This window comes from Cydia splendana, chromosome 13 (genome assembly GCF_910591565.1).
Source record: "Cydia splendana chromosome 13, ilCydSple1.2, whole genome shotgun sequence".
NCBI classification, from domain to species: Eukaryota; Metazoa; Arthropoda; class Insecta; order Lepidoptera; family Tortricidae; genus Cydia; species Cydia splendana.
In genome coordinates this window covers 3888131-3910029 of record NC_085972.1, presented here as the reverse complement: position 1 = coordinate 3910029, position 21899 = coordinate 3888131, and the positions used below count along the sequence as shown (strand labels likewise).

The following is a 21899-nucleotide window of genomic DNA, read 5'->3' as shown; positions in this document are numbered from 1 at the left end:
TGAATAAGCATTTTTGAGCGTTCATAGGTGAATGTGTGGAGCGAGCATTATTTGACGTATAGGTGTGGGTTTAACAAAAAGAACGCTTGTCAATAAGGCGTTCGTGCTGTTAAAATTCAATTAATAATAGCCTTTATCGACCATCAACAGTGTAGTCCCCTTTTGATTGATGGAAATTGTCACGTATAGTTCCACTACTCGCCGCCGCACCGTGAATAGCGCGTTAGTTCATCTATCGCTCACAAGATGTCATTAATTCCTGTAAACGTATATACTAAAAAAAAAAGCTTTACTCTATGCTATAAAATACCCTTTCGCACGTCAAAAACTCCAAGATGGTGCCCAAGCCCATGGACAAAAAAGTCTAGCGATAGTATCCACACCTGTCAAAATTTGACATTAGCAATCCACAGTTAGGTGACAACGAAACCAAACCGACGTAACCGACATACCCCGAGTTCAAAGTTATAATAAACCGTATAGTAGTAATAAAACAAAGTTGATTTTTTCTTACTTATTTTTTCGATCGCATGTTTGCGATAGAATGCGATTCGACGAACATGCGATACAATCAACTGAGGATATGAAGTGGATTTCAAATGTCAGATAAGTACGTGTCGAATTAGGCCCCTGGTGTTTTTGGGTTCTTTCAACTCAGAATCACTAGCATATCCAATTCTGATGGTAAAATAAAATGTCCCAAAAATATGTAAGTATGGAAATTGTACGTTCCACTACGTACTAAAACGTGACGTAATGGAATGGACATTTTGGGACATCTTTTTTTAATGGTGGGATGTAGAATACTGTCGATTCTGAGTAGAATGAGTCCAAGAACGTCCAGATTTGAAAGAATCAGGTTTTCAATATTTATTATAGAAAACGCCCAAAGTTACGTTCTCGATAGCGTTTATGTCAGTGCCACACTGGTCGTGACCACACTGTATGGTAAAAGCGAGCGGTTGGCAATTCGAAGCAATTCGTGCCAGTGAAGATCACTCATGATTTGGCAAGCATCTTATACCTTTGAACGAGCAATTCCTGTATATTTATAAATTTCGGGGATCTTGGAAACGGCTCTAAACGATTTCGATGAAATTTGCTACCTATGTCGAAGTTTTCGGGAGGAAAATCGATCTAGCTAGGTCTTATCTCTGGGAAAACTCTTTTCGAGTTTTTATATGTTTTCCAAGAAAAGCCCGGTCTCCCAGATATTGTATATTGGTATGGGAGATACACTAAAAACTCTTATAATTGTTGTCGAGCAATGATACTTTACACAATGTAGGGAAAATGTACCGCCATCGCCACAGTGAAATATGTAGGTATAGTTTTTGCGTTGAGTTCTTAGATCTAGAGACTTTAAAACAGCAGAATGTCATTTTGTTTTGTAAGTTTATTTCAGTTAATATGATGACGAAATAAAATTATTGATTGATTGATTAGTTACTCGCAGTTTTTCAATTCAAAAAGCATCCTTAAAACAGAAATTGTAGTGGAATTAATTAATTAAGGAGCCAGCAAACTAAAGACCTAAGACGACAACTTCATCTTACTCCAACTTTTATTTAAATTAATAAATCTGTTTTTATCCGTACCCAAACGGTAAAAACGGGACCCTATTACTAAGACTCCGCTGCGCTGTCCGTCTGTCTGTCACCAGGCTGTATCTCATGAATCGTGATAGTTAGGCAGTTAATTTTCACAGATGATGTATTTCTATTGCCGCTATACCTACTTAAAACAGAATATAATAAATATTTAAGTGAGGCTCCCATACAACAAACGTGATTTTTTGCCGTTTTTTGCATAGGTGGTAAAGAACCCTTCGTGCGCAAGTCCGACTCGCACTTGGCCGGTTTTTTATTGTAATAATAGTAATTATAAGTTTAAAATATAAGGATTTTTGTGAGTGTTTAAATGACTTTTTTTTTAAGGTTAACTGGAAGAGATCCCTCAAAGGGATAAGTTCGCCTTTGTACTTCTTACTATAATTGTATGTTATTTTTAATATGTCTTTTTGTACAATAAAGAGTTTACTACTACTACTACTACTACTTTTTTTTTGTTTTGGACAATGATTACATAAATGTATTTCTAATGTGAATAAATGATGTTTCGCTTTAAATTAATTGTCTTACTATATTAAAAACTTGTTTATTAGATAAGTAGGTTCTATAATTTACAGATAATTTGCCAGTCAAGATCTCAGCCGCTATTCCATAATATCTTTTATTTGTACGTCTCAAGTGCGTACTTGTATTACATACATATTTATTTCATTGGCTTCATATGGAAAACGCTTGTCTCAATTGTGCTTCACTTTCAGAATACATTACTTCATTAGGTTTCGAATAACCAAATTAAATAATAGGAAAGAAACCTCGGAAAAAAGATAAAATAACCTTAAAATAACTTTCTTCTTCATTTACCTAGTAGGTAATAGGTAACATGCGAAATAAAGGCAAATTATTATCATTTCAAACTTGTTAATGTCTAAATATTAGTAAGTATAATTTTAGAAATGTTGTACCTATCTGAAAGTAATAAATAAAGGTAGACTACACGGGGTAGCAAGATATCACTCATCAAAAGAATCAAAAGATATCATTAAGATTAATCTGAAGCGCTCGAGTAAACACAAAAATCCCCTCTTGGGCTCCCCTACTATAATTTTCGATCGTAAGCACGGTTCTAATCCACCTACAATTTGTCGTTTCGTTTACAAAAGCCCACAGGAAAACCATAAAGACCATAATAAGGACATCTTTAAAATTGGAGAACTAAAATATCAGACGCAATCCGAAATTTCAATACCAAGTGACCTATTTTCACTGCTCTCAATTTTACTGACAGACTGTAAATATTAATCTACATATTTAGTCTTACTATTCCTTTTTCAAAAATGTAAGAATAATAATGAGCTTCGTATGATTAAAACAAAACCGTACCTAACCCCAACGTATTTTTTTTTAAAACACTAGAATTCACTTCACAATATGGCAGGACTTTGGGATTAAAGCGGCGGCTAAACCTCAAAAAGCTGTAGGTATTTGCTGAGTAGCTTCTAAAGCTCTTTGTGAGCTTTTTCGCTGGCAGGGAAAAGTTTCAAAGTTCATTATTCACAATATTCGTAATTAAGACAAAATTATGTTAAATTAAAGCTGACATAATTATGATATCATAAAATTCGAATCAGACCGCAAGATGTGTTTTTGGTTAGACCAAGATAAGTCTGCAGCGATTTTGATAGCACACGCAGTGCAAGTGTTATTTATACGTCATAATTTCATAGAGGTTTGGGTCCGATTCGCACTTTACGCAGAAGTTTGAGAGACAATATTATGCGCGTATTATACCGACGTTCCGCTCGCACGTGCGAATCGGACGCAGTGTGCCATGCCCATATGACAGTTTATTCGACTTTCGGAGTTGCCCCAATGTACCTTATTTGAGGCTGTCTGTATACAATCAGTAGTATACTTAACTATAAGATAAATATACATGGTAGGACAGAGCTGTCAACTCGTTTACGCTTGGCAAGCGAAGAGAATAACCGGTAGCCGCCCAGAGACCTATAAAAAGGTCTCCTGTCCATTCTAATTTGAACTTTGTGTTGACAAAATCAAAATTTCATTTTGCTTGGCAAGGTTTGACGTATGGGCGGCTAATAGAGCAGGAGATCTAAGGTCCCGTTTTCTAAGGGGACCTTGCATTTTGGAGACAAAGTTAACCGCTTGGAACAGGTGTTCCTGGGGGTGACCTGAGCTGATTAAGCCCGGTTGCCAAAAGGTTCCCCCCAGTAGGTGGGCAGGGGAGGGGGGGTAAAAGTGCCTCCGGCGCGCCTCACTCTAAGCTTTATATCTGCATACATCTCGCAACTATATCAAGTTTGGTGTCATTTTCGTATAATTCGAGGATGAAGAATTCATTTCTGTGACTAAATTTTCACTCACCCATACAAAAAATTCGAAAAATTCAAAATTCAAAAAAAAATTTTAGATTTTTTTTTTCGTAAATCCTCTACAAAATGTATACTATGAGGATTTGCTCTAGAAAAAAAATACCTGTGAATAGCCCAGTTCTCCTACTATACAGAATAGTAAACTTGTCAAACATTTTTTTTCATAACTCTGTTAAAAAAAATGTTTTGTGTCGCGCGGCGTACTTACATTGTAAGAGTGGTATGCAACGTTTAGGATTTTTAAGTATGTTTAGATGATTTCTGATAAGTTGCTATTCTTCTGGTGGTAGATTACATTAATAAATTACTTCTGGACGTGATATATATACAAATATAAATTAAATATATAAATAAAGATGTTGGGAAAACTTTCGCTAATAGAGTTAAGTATTATAAATGTGATAAAATTAACATAGGAGATGTTTGACAAAAAATGCGGGTTAAAATAAGATATTATATTGTTCGTAATTGCCATTACATGCCCATGGGACTGTGCATTTTAGGTTTTTTTAACGCAGTTGCACCTCCCTGCGCATTTTGTTTTGCAGCGGCAACGAATAAGCTCTAAACAAGCAGCAGCCGCCGCAGGTAGGCTTGTCCATATGGGCTCCCAATAACCTTGTTGTTTGGACCAGCCCCAGTCAGCAGGGCATGGTGGCTGTTGCTGAGGGGCTATAATCTGTCCCCAAACATAGACCAAATCACGCCGCGCGCCAAAAACCGCCGTGTCACCGAAATAATTTTCAACCAGGTTGACAAGGTGCAGAAAACCCTAGAGGCAAAGCAAACCGCTCTATGTGCGTTCCTTGATGTTGAAGGTGCTTTCGACAATACGCCCACAGAGACCATACTCAATGGTATGAAATCAAAGGGAGTAGACGAAACCACCAGATGGGTACATAGCATGCTCTCAAACAGAGTAGCCACTCTGACCATCAATACTATATATAGAGCATGAATTTTATACCACTAAAGGGTGCCTACAAGGAGGCGTTTTATCCCCACTATTATGGACCCTAGCAGTGGACCAACTTCTTGCAATCATGTCAGGCCAAGACTTTGATACACAAGGATATGCCGACGACCTTGTAGTCATCGTCAAAGGCCCTTGCCTCAACACAATATCCAACCTAATGCAAGGAGCTCTAAACACAATATTCAAATGGTGTAGAGAAAATGACTTGTCCATTAATCCGAGCAAGACTGTAATAGCCATTTAACCATTCACAAGGAAACGGAAGCTCGATAAACTCACAAAACCAAGACTTAATGGACAAATAATACCGTTCTCGGCAGAGGTCAAGTATCTAGGGGTCACCTTTGACCAAAAGTTAACTTGGAACCCTCACCTGAGAAACATTATACAAAAAGTGAAAATGGCCATGTGGTCATGCTGTCGAATGGCAGGAGCAAGATGGGGCTTAAGATGCAAATTGCTATGTGGTTATACATAGCGGCCTCCGCAGTCTGGTGTAACAAAACCAGCCAAAAGACAGCAATAGACACTCTAAACAGCCTGCAACGCACGGCTTGTTTAACAGTAACAGGCGCCTACTCCTCGACACCGGGAGCGGCCCTAGATGCACTGCTGGACATCATACCACTCCACTTGCAGGTGCAAAAGGAGGCCAAGCAGTGCGTCTACAGAATATGCACGCTAAACAGGCCAAAATGGCGCTCTCAGGCATTAACCAATCTAAAGGCCTGGGTTTTTGTGAATAGAGCCCTTAGCATGCCCACTGATGACGCTCACACCGAATGTCATCTCACCAAACTGTACACAGTAGAAATACCTCCTAGAGACAAATGGATCAACAACTAAATGTACGTCGAAGAGGGAAGCCACATCTGGTATACAGATGCTTCCAAGAAAGGCAATGATGTAGGATGTGGGATCTATGGTGAGAGATCTAAGCTCAGAGCTAGCGTCAGCATGGGCACATTGGCCTCAATCTTCCAGACAGAAGTCTTCGCCGTCAACAAATGTGCGGAGATCAACCTGGATAGAAACCTAAGACACCAGCTTATCTACATCAACTCAGACAGCCAGGCTGCTCCGCTGGCACTAGAATCCCTTGAGTCAAACTCAAAACTAGTCCAGAACTGTAAAACAAACCTAAATGCACTGGTTTACTCCAACAAAGTTACACTTAGATGGGTACCAGGGCACTCCGACATTAACGGAAACGAAGAAGCGGACGAACTTGCTAGAAAGGGCGCAGACACACCCCTGGTCGGCCCAGAACCCTTCTGTGGAAGCACAAAACGAGATGCATATTCTCTGCTCAGCAACTTAGAAAAAACGAGAGCAATCGATTGGTGGAAGTTCGTTAAAGGACAAGAACACTCGAAAGCTCTGATCAAAGGGTTCAACAGCAAAACTGCTAAGGAGGTTTTAAGACTCAAAAGGCACAAAACCTGCGCGGTGACCAGAATACTGACTGGACACTGCAAGTTGAACAAACATATATGTTTCAAATTGGCAAGAAACAAGATGCGACATGCAGGCTCTGTCATGAGTCAGAGGAGACTGCAATGCACATTCTCTGTTCTTGTGGACTACTAATGTCAAAAAGAAGTACCTACCTAGGGCGACACGTAGTGCAACCCTATGAGGTACAAAACATTACGGCCCAAAGAATCTGGAACTTTCTGGATGCAACGGGCATTAGTAATGAACTTAAAGGGCCGTCACAATAGATCAATGCTGGTCAATGTGACACTCAAAGGCCCACAACACCACAATAATAATAATAATAATGTCCCGCGGGGGCAGCTTGTGGCGAGCTGACAGTGAGTGACGACACCGCGGACCCCTATTCCAGAGGGCCCTGTCATCTGGCCCTCGCCTCTGTGCTTGCCTTGATTGGCCGGCCAGAATGGAGTCGCAAGAGCGGGACCTATGCTCCAGGTTCGAAGTGTAAAATGTCATAACGCCGGCGGCCTGCTGAACGGATTACCGGGATCTGGCTACCGCAGAGTCACCTCTCGACAACCTCACAGCCACTCCAAAGTGTTGCCCTGTTGTCGCACTGTGCGTGCGGCCATTGCGGGGCCCACTCAATGAGTTGGCGAGTCACCACCTGTCATTTACAATTTTGAGACTGATTGTCACGGCAGGTGTCCGCTAGTCTCTCCCATAGCCCATTATCCAGTCCATCCAACTTTCAAATCTATAGCCCATGACCTTAGTTCCCATCGCAGCACAAAAGTGCTGCACTGTAATAGTCTTTGCACCTGGCGGAGACCAGGATGTATCACATTGTGCGTTCGGGGATAGTATCCACCACATGTATCCCTTGCTTTTAGATTAACGTGCCTTAAAGGGCCTCTGCGCTGTTGGCTTCGTCCCCACGTACGCCTCCCAAAGGTCCGGGACCCCATGGTCCCGAGATATGGAAAAGACATGCAAATAATAATGTTAATTTTATCACATTTATAATACTTAACTCTGTTGGCGAAAGTTTTCCCAACATCTTTATTTATATATTTAATTTATATTTGTATATATATCACTTCCAGAAGTAATTTATTAATGTAATCTACAACCAGAAGAATAACAACTTATCAGAAATCATCTAAACATACTTAAAAATCCTAAACGCTGCATACCGCTCTTACAATGCAGGTACGCCGCGCGACACAAAAAAATTTTTAGAGGATTTACGAAAAAAAAAATTAAGTTTTTTTTTGAATTTATAATTTCTCGAATTTTTTGTATGGGAGAGTGAAAATTTAGTCACAGAACTGAATTCTTCATCCTCGAATTACACGAAAAAGACACCAAACTTGATATAGTTGCGAGATGTATGCAGATATAAAGCTTAGAGTGAGGCGCGCCGGAGGCACTTTTACCCCCCCTCCCCTGCCCACCTGCTGGGGGGAACCTCTTGGCAACCGGGCTTAATCAGCTCAGATCACCCCCAGGAACACCTATTCCAAGCGGTTTGCTTTGTCTCCAAAATGCAAGGTGGTGGACCTTAGATCTCCTGCTAAAATCAATTAGAATGGGTAACTATCAATATATGTCGCAGACCGTCTATATAATGTATGACGGCTGCGTTTGATGGAATGTCAAGTATTGAAATAGTCTATGCTTGAGTGTGTTTGACTGCGATACAGTGACTTTTATTTTAATGACCCGAACAGCTTCTTTAATGGATTGGTTCCTGGCTGATTCTGAGGACAGCCCGAAATGAGATGACATCCTGAGTGGAACCGTCAGTCAGATTTGAATTGGAAAGTATCGCGGTCAACCTCACTACTTTCCTATAATTAATATTTTATGAATTCTATCGTTTTGGCTGTGCCGCATGTGCTCCCCGTCATCGTCATATACATGGTAGGACTGAGCTGTCAACTCGTTCACGCTTGGCGAGCGAAGAGAATAAGACCGCTGGATCACCGCAGATCTCCGATTCGGCTCGCACGTCACGCTCCTACTGTCTCGTCACTTTGATGCTGTGTTTAGACTACTAGTTATTTTACCTATCCTAATGGGCCCACTGATTAACAGTCCGCCGGACGGTATCGGCCTGTCAGTTGTTCGGAACTGTCACAATTTTGTTCTAACTGATAGGCCGATACCGCCCGGTGGACTGTTAATCAGTGGGCCCCTTTAGTATTAAGTAGGTAGAATACTTATACTTTCTGCTTAAACTAATAACGCATAGACAGATAGTCCTCATACGGCTAACCTGTCACAAGTGAAGCCGAAACACGATCGATGTGTGCGTGCGAGGCTCGTGTTTTACACTCAGCAACACACACATAAGTACCTATATACAAAAACGTGTGGCCAGTATATAGATATTTCCCTCAAAGTGGGGTATTTTAACCACATCCTTAACACTTGGTTATTAATAATTTGTAAGTGTGTAGATTTGATTTTGTATCAAAACCTTTTTATGTTCCTTTTAAGGATTTTTTGCATTTCTGTAGTTTTCAATAAAAAAAGCTGATACATTTTTACTATGTTTTATTTAAAATGTGCATAAAATAATAAAAATAATACATAAATTGAAATAAAATAATGAAATATTTAAAGATATATATTTTTTATACAATTATACAAGGAACTTCAACTAAGCGTATTCATTTTAGAATGTAAACGTCATATCTCATTTTGAGGAAAAAATATTCACTACACTGGCAACATTTAAAAGAAATGGCGGTTGACGAAACTTGGATTTTTGTATTTACGATTACGTAAAAATATCACATTAAACTCGATACTTACGCGTCAAATGTAATGTCAGTCTGTTTGTTTTTATGATATGATGCGTTGTGACACCCATTCACTGCACAAACAACCATCTTTCCTGTGTTTTTGATTTTTAAACGGGATGTGTACACAAGCCGATTTGACCTTGAGAACTGCCAGGGCCGTTCGAATACGGTGACACGATTTGAAATGGCTTCACTTGGTATGTACGAACACTCTATCTATGCCTTATAAATCTATGGGTAGAATAATTATTTGAGTCCAAAGACATCATCATCAAAAATAAAATCAATATCAAGTAACCCATGAAATATTTATTTATTATAACTCAGACATTTTATACATCATGTCTGTCTTGTTACGCAACATCTACATGAGCGGCACAACGTCTCTCGTGGTTATATAAAAACCGGGCAAGTGCGAGTCGGACTCGCGCACGAAGGGTTCCGTACCATAATGCAAAAAAAAAACGAAAAAAAAGCAAAAAAAAAACGGTCACCCATCCAAGTACTGACCACTCCCGACGTTGCTTAACTTTGGTCAAAAATCACGTTTGTTGTATGGGAGCCCCATTTAAATCTTTATTTTATTCTGTTTTTAGTATTTGTTGTTATAGCGGCAACAGAAATACATCATCTGTGAAAATTTCAACTGTCTAGCTATCACGGTTCGTGAGATACAGCCTGGTGACAGACGGACGGACGGACGGACGGACGGACGGACGGACGGACAGCGAAGTCTTAGTAATAGGGTCCCGTTTTACCCTTTGGGTACGGAACCCTAAAAACTAGTATACACGCTAAAGGTTACACTCCGATTACGACTGCAGCAGTGATGCTGTTGTAGTGTTCCTTTGCACCTTGCAGTGGCGGCAAACAGACGATATCACTGACATTTTCCTTGATAAATCGCGTTGTGTTGCTGTCGTCGCCGCATTGCTAGAGTCAGACCAAGAAAACTCTGCAGCGGATTTGATAGCCCACGCAGTGCAAGTGTTATTTTAAACGTCAAACTTCTATGAAATTATGATGTATAAATAACACTTGCACTGCGTGGGCTATCAAATCCGCTGCAGCCTTTTCTTGGTCTGACTTTACTATCGTTCAAACGTTCAACTCCGTCACACATTTTATATGGAAAATTGTCATCTTCCGTTTTTCGCTGCTGCAATTGCAATCTGAATGGGTAACGACAGTCACGTTATGGCACCAAATTATAAGCAAAGTGATTATGAGCATATTAATATAATCAGTTTCATTCGGGAGTTTTACTCTGTCTTTACCGAACGTTATACTTATATTAACTAATATCTACTTATCTTTAAATACAGTGTGTGAATTCAATACGGGCGAATATTTGGTTAGCATAGGACCTAAGAAGTATATTGAGATAGATTTTGCTTTAGAAATACAATTAAAATTTTAACCATATAAAATACATCGGCCCGCAACACACAAGTTACGGGATACGAGCTTTTTAAAGTAACTATCAACGCTTGTTAGCAGTTATTATTAAAAAGCTCGTATCTCGTAATGTCATGATATGTTTCTTAATGCAATTGTAATTGCAGTACATTTCTGCTCGGTAAATTAAGAAAAACAAAACAATTACAGGGTCATAATTAAGTGTAACTTAAAAAAAACTTCTTAATTAATGATTAGACGGATAAATAGGGTATTTGACTTACTAGTCAAATCAGCTTCTTTTTTCGAACTGTCAAAACGATTTTGCTACTATGGAATTTATATGAAACACTAGCATGTGACGTCACAATCAAATTACCTACTCTTTATAGTTTTATACGGGTTAAAAATAGAAATTGTGTCTAGAGGTAACTGCTGTCTACGTTTCTCTATTAATCTTCTGGTGCTTTATTTCATGGTCGGTGTAAAATCATTTATTTTAAATACAGTCAAATACCCTATTCTATATCTGGTTTAATTAATTGCCCGTAATCCCTCTAGACCTCAATCACCTCATACAACTCCTTTGAATCTAAGGTCATCTTTGGCATATAGGTAAAATTGTACGCATCATCCCCTCCTCGGACAAGTTCGACAAGAAAGCTCTTGCCAGGTGACAAATCGCTGTTAAGGTGCGGTTTTGTGCACGCCTCTCCGGTTGACACCCAACACGCCACGTTTCCATCATGGTCAAGAAACACAATGTTCTCATCTTTATCAAACACAAAATCCTCTAACGAAGAATTCATATAATCACCATATTTTACCATTTCCTTTGTTTCTCTATCTAATTTATATATAATTCTTGCGGAAACATCTCCAAAATACACATCACCGTATTTACCAATTGACAGAACGTGTCTTTCGTCAGAGATAAGAGTCCATGACTTCTTGTCGTTGTTGCCCCAGTTAAACCTGTAAAGTTTGTTAGCAGAAGTAAAGAACCATACAGTTGCATTTCTTACATTGACCAAATCGGTGACTTTGAAGTTTTCTAAGTTACTGTAACCATGTAAGGACTTTGAAGTCTTGTCATAGTAAGCACAACTACCATCCTGGTTGATCATGTACAGAGTGTCTTCATACCGAAGTCTGGCAGGTGATTTATATCCATCAAGATATAAAACTATTTTTTTTTTGTAAGTGCCTTGTTCGTATTTATATGCGTATACTTCACTATAATATTGTGTCTGACTTGTGTAGAATTCTCGGGTATCTTGGTCTACTGTTAAGCCACCCGGATAGTTTGCATCAACGCTTCGCATTTTAGCTTCATCGAGGAAAAATGCTATGGTGTGGTGATCTTGAATTTCGACATAAAGTATGTTATTGGTGCGGTCGATAGCGAGTTGCTTGTTGATGTTGAACCCCTCGATCAGGGTTTTCTTGGAGTGGCAGATGCCTTGGATGCACGCATCGCAGTCAGCGCGCGCCGCAGTAAGCGCACTCATAAATACCAATAGCATAAACATGGTGGTGTCTGTGAACAAAGGAATACCTTAATAAGTAGACTTCAAAGTAATTGAATGTAATTCAATATCCTTACAGTAGATATAGTTAATATAAACAAACTTACAAATATATTATATTAGGATACAAATTGATATGCACTTTGATGGTTTAGATAGGCACATATTACATATACCTATTGTATTTATGTACTTACCTATATAAACACGGAAAGTACCTTACTTATCCCATTTTTGGGAAATCGATTCGAAAAGTAAATCCCGTTTTAAACTCTGATGTTTTATGGAAAAACGGAACCACACTCAAGTCTTTGTAAGTGAGTTATAAGTTAGGTACTTACTTGAAAACTGAATAACGAAGAGACCGTATCACAAACACCTTAAGAACTGCTTACTCATATACTTAAAACTGATAAAATAAAGCCGGTTTGGATTATTTACTAAATGCATACACGTAAAGATTCATAACAGGTATAATAACAGTAAAGTTTCAGCCAATTGTTTATAGAGTACCTAGGTCGAATACCTAATAAGATGATGAAATTGATGAATAAACAAACAGCTTTATTGGCTTTGAGCCGGCTGACATTAATGACATTTGACTTTAACAACTTCAGCTGTCACTGTCACTGCGCATGATTTCCATTTAGGCCTCATATACACGAGCGCTTTTTCAACGCGCGTTATAAAAGCGCTTGAATCTGTCCGCGCGCTAAATTCAATTTAACGACTAAGGCTTAAAGTCGAAAATCCAACAAGGCTTGATAAAAAGCGCCACCGCCATTGTGTGAATAAACACACATGTTTCCATTTGTGTCATTCAAACGCGCGTTGGTGATAATGAGGCCTTATGATTTCGTTCAAAAAATGTTCAAAAACCCTTAGCCCCCATTCGTACGGGAGCTTTTTCAACGCGCGTTAAAAAACCGCTTGATTCTGTCCGCACTCTAAATTCGATTTAACGACCAAGGCTTAAAGTCGAAAATCCAACAACGCTTGTTAAAAAGCGCCACCGCTGTCGTGTGAATAAATACACATGACATGTATCCATTTGTGCCATTCAAACGCTTTTTTAACGCGCGTTGTAAAAGCACCCGTGGGAATGGGGGCTTAGGCCCCATGCGCACGAGAGCTTTTTCAACGCGCGTTAATAAAGCGTTTGAATGTCACAAATGGATAACCATTAGGCCCCTACGCACGGGAGCTTAAAAAGCGCCGCGTTAAAACCCGACGTTGACGCTTTTTTACCGTTTCTAATATTTGTGTTCATATGAACGCTTAAAAATCACTTGTGAGACGTACTCCCTACATTTTGAACGTGTAGTAATAAAAACACGGTTCATCAACAAGCTTTTATTAGGTCGACCTGTATGTAACTATGTAATGGAATCTAAGGCCCACTTGCACCATTCCACTAACCCGGGGTAAACCGGTTAAACTTGGAGTTGCCATGGTTACCTATACAATTTGACACTAGCTTAACGGTTTAACCGCTTAACCCCGGGTTAGTGGGACGGTGCAAGTGGGCCTAAGGTAACTAATTTAACCATCTTCCAAGGATCGTAGTGTCATGAAAATTGACAGCTGTATGTACTCCAGTAAAGATACGCTTACGTTAAACATTAATTAGTAATAGGCAATTTTTTTTTTATTCCTGTTCTTTAGATCATTTTAAGATACTTTATTTTCGAATCCAAAAAACTTTCTGTACGGAAGTAGGTAAAAAAAAATAGTTAAAAAAAAGAGCCGTTCTTGTTTGTTAAAAATAGTAATAGTATTTTTAGTTCGTAAACGTGACGAAAATAATATTTATAATGAGTCGACAATGGAATCAGTCAAAATATTAACACGGAAAATAACTAATTCAATAAATGGCGGGGCCTCACGGATATACGTCGTAACTTGATATAAAAAAAAAGTAATAATTAGGTCTTTGATTGAATTACCATAAAACTACCTCATTAAGCTATTTATCCGAGAATCCGACATCAATATGATTTGTAACACTTGTATATATATTTACGCCTTAAACATGCTAGAAAAAATGGTTATAGATATAATTTCTTGCAGACTTTGTTCTGATAACGTTCAAAGTGATATTCAATACATAATCACACAAAAATATGGTCAATGTAATAAATATGTGCATTTTATCAAATTCGCTAAATGAAACTACCAAATTTGAACTCTTTGCGCTAATGCTAAGGATTACATTTCCTTGCGGCGCGCGGGGACAGTTTCAATGCGGGCGGTGGCGGGAGTTCGTGCCAAGGACGCGTGGATAGTATGTAGGTAAGTATGTACTTACCTACAAGTTGCTACAAGTGACAGGCCAATTCGAACGTGCGCGGGCGTCTCGCTCGCACCAAATATTTGTGCGGCCAAGTCTGAGCAAAATGAACGCGCGCGTGAATGATAGCTGATTAAAAATAACTGATATCATATCCAATATTATTGGTTGATGTTCAAATTATATTCGTAATTATATACGTCAATTATGACCCACTACAAAAATAAAAATTGCGCATGACTATCTATCGTTCTTATTTAATTTCAGAATGGCATAGTGTGGAGTGGCATTATAAAAGGAATACTTATTATCGTAGTCATTTGACAGTTTTGGTGACACTTTCACATTCTGTCACAGCGAAGTGTGTAGGCCCACTCTTTAATTTGATATTAACGTCTATCCAACAACTTTGTCAGTAGAAAAAGGCGCGAAATTCAAATTTTCTATGAGACAATAACCCTTCGCGCCTAAGCGTCTGTAGACTTTTTTTTTCAACAAACGTATTATATTGACTATTTCGTGCTCTTTCAATTCATAGTTTACGTTCCATAATAAGTATAACATAGTAAGTTCCATAATAAGTATAACATAGTATAATAAGAGTCGACGTGAAATATATGTTTACACTTTTGCACCTTACTCCTTTGCAATAAGGCGAAAAGTACGGCTTTAAAATGACAGCGTTTTACACAATAATAAAACGCTAATTAAATAACTTACCATATTCGGAACCTAAGAATAAATAATATTGAGAGTGGCAACACTGTCGTAGGGGGCTATTCATAAATTTAAGTCATTTCAAATTTGGGGGGGGGGGGGTCTGGACATCGGATGATGGTAGCATGACGCAGGTGGAAACGGTGTCATTCGAAGCATGATTTTTTGATGATTTTATGGGGGGGGGGGGAGGGACAAAAATCGACAAAAATAGATGACGTCATGTATGGACAGCCCCTAGGTCGTATTGTCTTTTTCTAGCATATACCTCCCTCTCTACCCCACACTCCTACCACACAGGCAGGTTGCTTTGTCAGTTATACAAGACAAATTTTCAAGTCATTGTCTCAATATTATACATATTTGCACCATGCAGGATTAAAAATTTAGGTTCCGAATAGAGATGCACCGGATATTCGGTTACTATCCGGTATCCTATCTCGCCCTTATTTTAATATCCGGACGGATACCGGATACTAAAATAAGGGTACTAAATAACTATGCTTGATATCGGAATATAATCGTACTCGATTATTATTTTAAAACAATTCAAACGTTCCATTCACTAGCTCGCGCACTAATTTCGTACCTAGTGATAGACCTATATACCGCGCGAAAGTTCATTACGAAACAGGCCAAAACTTCCACAATGCGCACCTGAAAAACCTGAATATTTCCGCCGGCCGAATATTCGGCGGCTGAATACTGAATATTCGGCCTATGGTCAGGCCGTACCTCCCGTATCCTGTATGCGGCCAAACAACTATCCGTTGCATCTGTAGTTCCGAATATGATAAGTTATTTAATTAGCGTTTTATTTTTGTGTAAATACTGTCATTAAACAGCTGTACCGATATTCGGAACCTAAGAATAATATTGAAACATGTTTGTTATCGCCTGGTGGTGGGAAGACGCCAAACCAATGTGATTATACATATCCTATGATATACTTATTATGTGTATGTAATATAATTATATTATGAGTGTTTAATTAATAATGTAGTACGTACACCCTTTATTGTAACACCTGTGAGGAGAGAGATATTTAGTAAAGTATACAATTTGACAGGTACATTTTGTAAAATTAACATTTATTGTATTTATTTATTTATTTCAAATAACAAATTGCACCTTACAGCTAATGCCAAAGCGGCACAATTTGGAACACATTAACAACATAAAGCATTTTTAACATTATTTATAACAATACAATATACAGCTAAGACACATGTATTCATTATGTTATGCTACTCTTAGGCATCTCTCTTTCTAATATCCTCTTGCACTTTCACATCACTATTCCGGATCGTTTTTATTTGCTAGATAATTTAATGGACAACTATAGTACATTGTAGGAGAGGACGGAAAACCGCTAAAAGATGGACGAGTGAGTTTGAGGGCCGACACGTTGGTGGAGGCCCTCGAATAATACGACTCCATCTTTAGCGTTTCCGGCCGAGGCATTACATAGTGCTTTTCACGACTACTGCGAGGAAATAAGGAAACATTTGGATAACTATAAGTACTAGCCCGCGATTTCTCTGGTAGCAAATTACTAGCCACTGCCTGTGCTGTCTCTTGAATTTCGGTAGGCGTCAGCGTAAGAATATCATTTTCTTCACTAGAAGAACTCATTTTTATAGCGAGCGTAGATACGTGTTTCTTATATTTTATAGTACTATCCAATTCAGTGAGAATTTTCCGATCCCGCCTTTTTTCTTTTTTATCACATTTAAGAGGCGTTTTTATGTTGTTTGCTTCAAACGGACTCTAAACTTAGAAGCGTTTTTGCTAAAAAAAAACCACAAACAGCTACAAAAGTAAAAAACGCCTTAAGCGTGAATCGAATGAACTGACTGAATGAATGAATAGTTTGACATTTCGTTTTTTTTTAAACAAGAAATTGGTCCTATAAATAACCTAAATTTATTTTTGAAGGAAAAAGTTGCGCCAAAAAAGACCTTTTATTGATTTTTATGTTTTAAATTATACTCATTGCTGTAGCGAACTGTCACCAATGACAGATGATGATAATAATGAAACATTGTACACTCGCGTGCAAAAGTATTGCATCACTTTGCATTTTTTCGTCCGCATCCAATATATTTGTAAACTGGTTAATTTCTCTAAATTATTTTAATGTAATCATGTTCCTTGAAGTTTTAGCTTTACGAAAAGTAAAAAAAACATGGAAATCGGCCCAGTATTTTTCAAATTATCGGCATTTTCCCGATTTGTGAGCGGTTTCACGTTATCACGCGCACGAGTTGCGTTACCCTTGACCCTTATAAAACGGGGGTAGAGTAGGGGTTGTTATCAGTCACTTATCAGAAGTCGATCGTTACATATCTCCGCGTATTTTCCCGTGAAAAAGACCTGGAAAAATGGAAACCACTGAAGCTGAAGTCCGCCAAATCATCCAGCCCCTGCAAGCGGGGCGTAGCCAACGTTCAGTAGCTGCCGAGCTGAATTTAAGCCAATCTGCAGTTTGCAGAGTTTACCAGAGGTTCCAGGGGACTGGATCCTTTACTTCAAGACCAAGAAGCGGCCGCAGAGAGTGTACATCAGAGAGGGACGACCGCTTCTTTGTCACAACATCTCTCCGAGATCGACACCAGACCAGCATTGCCATCCAGCAGCGTCTGCGTGAGGTACGAGGAGTGGCTGCCAGTGAGTAGACAATAAGAAGAAGACTTAAGAAAGCGAACTTGACACCCAGGAGGCCCGCAGCGGTGCCCAGATTGCTGGCGCGACACCGTACAGCCTAAAGAGAGTTTACTGAAAATCACAAGGACTGGACCATTGAGCAATGAACCCCAGTTCTCTTCTTGAAAGAGTGCAGAATGTGTTTGAATGGATGTGACCGAAAAGGAAGAGTCTACAGAAGGCCAGAAGAACAGTTCGCTCAATGTTTCTTCTCCGAAAGGGTCGCCTATGGCGGTGGATCCGTAATGTTCTGGGGCGGCATTTCCTACGACGGGCGGACAGAACTGGTTTTCGTGCCTGGCGGGGGCCGTGACAGTGGATTGACCGCTGCCAAGTACATCACTGATATCCTAGAGGAACATGTTGTTCCTTATGCCGGTATTTTTGATGAGGGGTTCATCCTAATGCAGGATAATGTCCCGTGTCATACCGCTAGGGCCACCGCAGCCTACCTTCTCGAAGTGGGCATCGACACAATGGACTGGCCAGCGATGAGCCCGGACCTTAACCCCATTGAACACGTGTGGGACTACCTAAAAAGGAGGGTTCGAAAGCGGAATCCTGCCCTGGTCAATGTTGAGGAGTTGAAGGGAGCCTTGCTGGAGGAGTGGGACGCTATTCCTCATGATCACATTAGAAAATTAATTACGTCTATGAAAAACCACTTGGTTTGTGAAAGGAGGCCTGTAGGTGGCAATACCAAGTATTAATTTAATAATAATAAACGATATTGTATTAAAAAAATGACTTTTATTCTCAAGTTTCCGGATTTATTTTTGGAGCATTATGCGACTACTTTCAGTTTTATGATTTTTTATAGTCTTCAGATTCGAAATTTCATTGAATTTACCATTTTTCTAATGCGTTACATTATAAGCTTTCAGTTGATACCAAAATTTTCAGAATCGGGTATAGAATTACAAAGATATTGGGTGCGGACGAAAAAATGCAAAGTGATGCAATACTTTTGCACGCGAGTGTAGTAGTGGTGGTTCAAGTGCTACAGCTATTGCCTACTTTCCAGCTTGGTTTTAGACCATCTATTGCCACATTTCCGAACAGTGGCGTGAAAAATTTAATTATTTATTTCACACCAGCTCGGAAAGGCTTACTTTGCACTTCAAAGACTGAGAGCAAAGTTTCATTTTATTCACAAGTGAGGCAAAGGAATCAAATGCAAATTTTGAGTTGTTTTCTTATGTTTGCTGGTAGAATTGACTTTTAAATCATAAATATTTAATAAAATTCATTTGTATTTGATTTTGTATGATATTTTTACATTTAATATTTGCTTCGGGTTGGTGTGGTGAAACATTTTGTGTTTCACTTGGGGCAAATTTTGTTTAACCCTCTTGCTTTGAAACCCTCGCAACGCTCAAGATTCCATGTTTCGAATGTTTTACTTGCTCAAGTATCAATATTAGCACGAGCGGTTAAACAACAACTTTGCCCCCTTGTAAAATAAATAACTATTTCAATATAGTCAGCTAAACTGAGGTACAAATTCAAAAACTCACCAGCAGTTTAGCTTCACGACCTTCCAGATGGAAAAACAGCATGCCAATGACTTGAAAATTTGCCTTGTATAACTGACAAAGCAACCTGCCTGTGTGGTGGGAGTGTAGGAGCGAGGGACGTATATGCTAGAAAAGGGCAATACGACCTACGATAGTGTTGCCACTCTCAATTAGAAATGCAATGGATAGTTGTTTGGTCGGATACCGGATATTCGGCCCGACCGTCGGCCAATTATTCGGTATCCGACCGCCGAATCTTCGGCCGGCGGAACAATAAAAAAAATAAAAAATCATTTATTTCAGACCTTGGTTCATACACTTACACCAAAAAACTAATTAACTACAAACTAAATTTAACAATACCTACATTTCGGTTTTTAGGTGCGCATTGTGCAGCTTTTAACCTGTTTCGTGGTGAACATTGGCGCGGACTCATTTCTATGTTCGAAATGAGTAGGTACCTACGCGTGCAAGTGAGTGGATGTTTAAATTGTTTTGAAATAATAAACGAGTAATGTACAATATGACCGTGACTGTTTCTTAAATCCAATTTGTATACTCTGAAATCAAGCAAAGTTACTATCCGGTATCCGGCCGGGTATATTATTCTGAGGTTCCAAATATCGGTACAGTTGTTTAATTGTTGCTTAATTTGGAGATTGACCCCAATTTCATTTCTGATCAAATCGGTCGATTTGATCATCCCGTCTGGACTTCACTTAACAGCCGTAACACATTACCGCGCCGTTCAGGGTCACGGTGCGCCAAACCATAGCCTGATGTCATGTAGGTATGTATAATGTACTTAGTCCAAAATTATGTTATTTACTAATTATGCTATTTACTAATTATGTTATTTATATGCATTAAACGTTAAATCTGAACCAATTCGATTACTATTCTATAGTGAAACACATTCAGCTTGACTAGAAAAAGCGCGGCAAATTTAAAACATGTATAGCGTTAGGTTTCAATAGCGCTCAGAGACCTGACTTTTATCTCGATATCGTAATTTTCTAGCGACAAATCCATTATCTATACAAAACTGTCGCAAAAATGTTATCGCTTGTATATCGTGGTACAGGATAGGATGGAGCCATATACTTTACTACTTGCTTGCAAGTATCGTAATTAAACAGTGCTAAGTAGTTAAATACGCGCAATGTATTTTTATGTCATAAATAATGTATTTATTTAATGTTAATTTAGTATTAATTATAGTATGTATATTGTTTTATCCACAAATATGAATAATTGTAGTTAATTTACTAATAAAACATAATTTATACGGCCACAAATAAAATATTAAATGCTTCTAAAGTCTGTTTGGTTATTTCTACATGGAAACGAAGTCATTTCAAATTATAAAAACATTAACTGAACACCTTATTGCCGCCTGCAGTCACCGCTCGCCGCTCAGCTATCCGCTGTCGTTAATACCACGGCCTTACGTTTTATGACACTGAGTCGCGTCAGGGGAGCGACACGGTTCGGTGCGCTTGCGTTCAGTCGAGTTTTGGAATATTACTGCAAATTGTTGTTTGTTAATTTGTTGGTTATTGTTGTTTGTTAATTTGTTGGTTGTGGTGTCGACTTTTATTGCCCTAGTCGCCAAATGATGTTACTAGTGAAATTTTAACCGACACCACACGGTAAAAATAAGTTTAACAATAATTACTTAATTAAAAATCGAATAAAAACGGTATTTCTAATGCATAACTTATATTTTTTGCTATTCAATTAAAGAGTACTAACAAAATCCTATCTCAATTAATTAGTGCAAATATTTTAAGGTTTGCGATTCCTGCTCGGCCTTGCGTCGCAAGGTGCCCGGTACCACTGTATTGCAGCATTAACTAGAAATGCTTACTTTGGGGAACATTAGCAACTGTCGTTTTTGATAATTACATTTTAGTGGTGAGGGGTGGTACTTAAATGACCGCTATTGAAACCTAAAGTTTAAACTTATAGGCGCGAAGATTTGATTTCCCTAAGAAAATTTTAATTTCGCGTCTTTTTCTGCTATCAAATTGGGTGTGTGTCAGTATAATAGCCCTATATAATTGGCCTATTATTGTATTAAATTTAACGCGCACGCAAAGACGGAAAGACTGCAATTACGTCAAATTTACTTTCTTATTTACAGCACTCTTGCCCAGATTAAAGCTGATAATTAGTTCGAATCTAGTCTCCCATATTTTTTACGTTCGCTGGTACATATGTTTTGACCGAGTAAATAGTAAATATACTAAATACTTTTTTAAATATTCGCGCTCGGGGCGATGGAAGTTTCATCGTTCCGTCGCCCCGCTCCATGCAACGACCAATCGCGTTAGCTCGCTGGCTCGTGCGCGGCAACTTTAAAGCAACGATAACGTTTTTGATGGTTTTTTGTGTTACGAATCATATTTCAAGCCGATTTTTACAGTATTCGATGAAGGAGAACTCATAATAAAAATCCCATATGATATTGATCTATTACCATTTTTAACCAGGCAATTAATGCACAACCCCATAAAACCTCCCATACGGTATTATTTAGTGTACGA

General features: G+C 38.7%; 1 protein-coding gene across 1 annotated transcript; it reads right to left on the bottom strand.

Annotated features, from left to right (window-relative positions):
• Positions 1–10809: 10809 nt before the first annotated feature.
• On the bottom strand, positions 10810–12522 carry LOC134796543 (uncharacterized). The gene is made up of 2 exons (XM_063768726.1): positions 12462–12522; positions 10810–12131 (listed from the first exon to the last, which is right to left on the bottom strand). The coding sequence occupies exon 2, from the start codon at positions 12121–12123 to the stop codon at positions 11149–11151; it is 975 nt and encodes a 324-aa protein (XP_063624796.1). The 5' UTR covers positions 12124–12131; positions 12462–12522; the 3' UTR covers positions 10810–11148.
• Positions 12523–21899: the final 9377 nt, after the last annotated feature.

What these genes read in the sequence shown, in the direction of transcription:
- LOC134796543 (XM_063768726.1), bottom strand. Translation starts at nt 12,123, where the DNA reads ATGTTTATGCTATTGGTATTTATGAGTGCGCTTACTGCGGCGCGCGCT.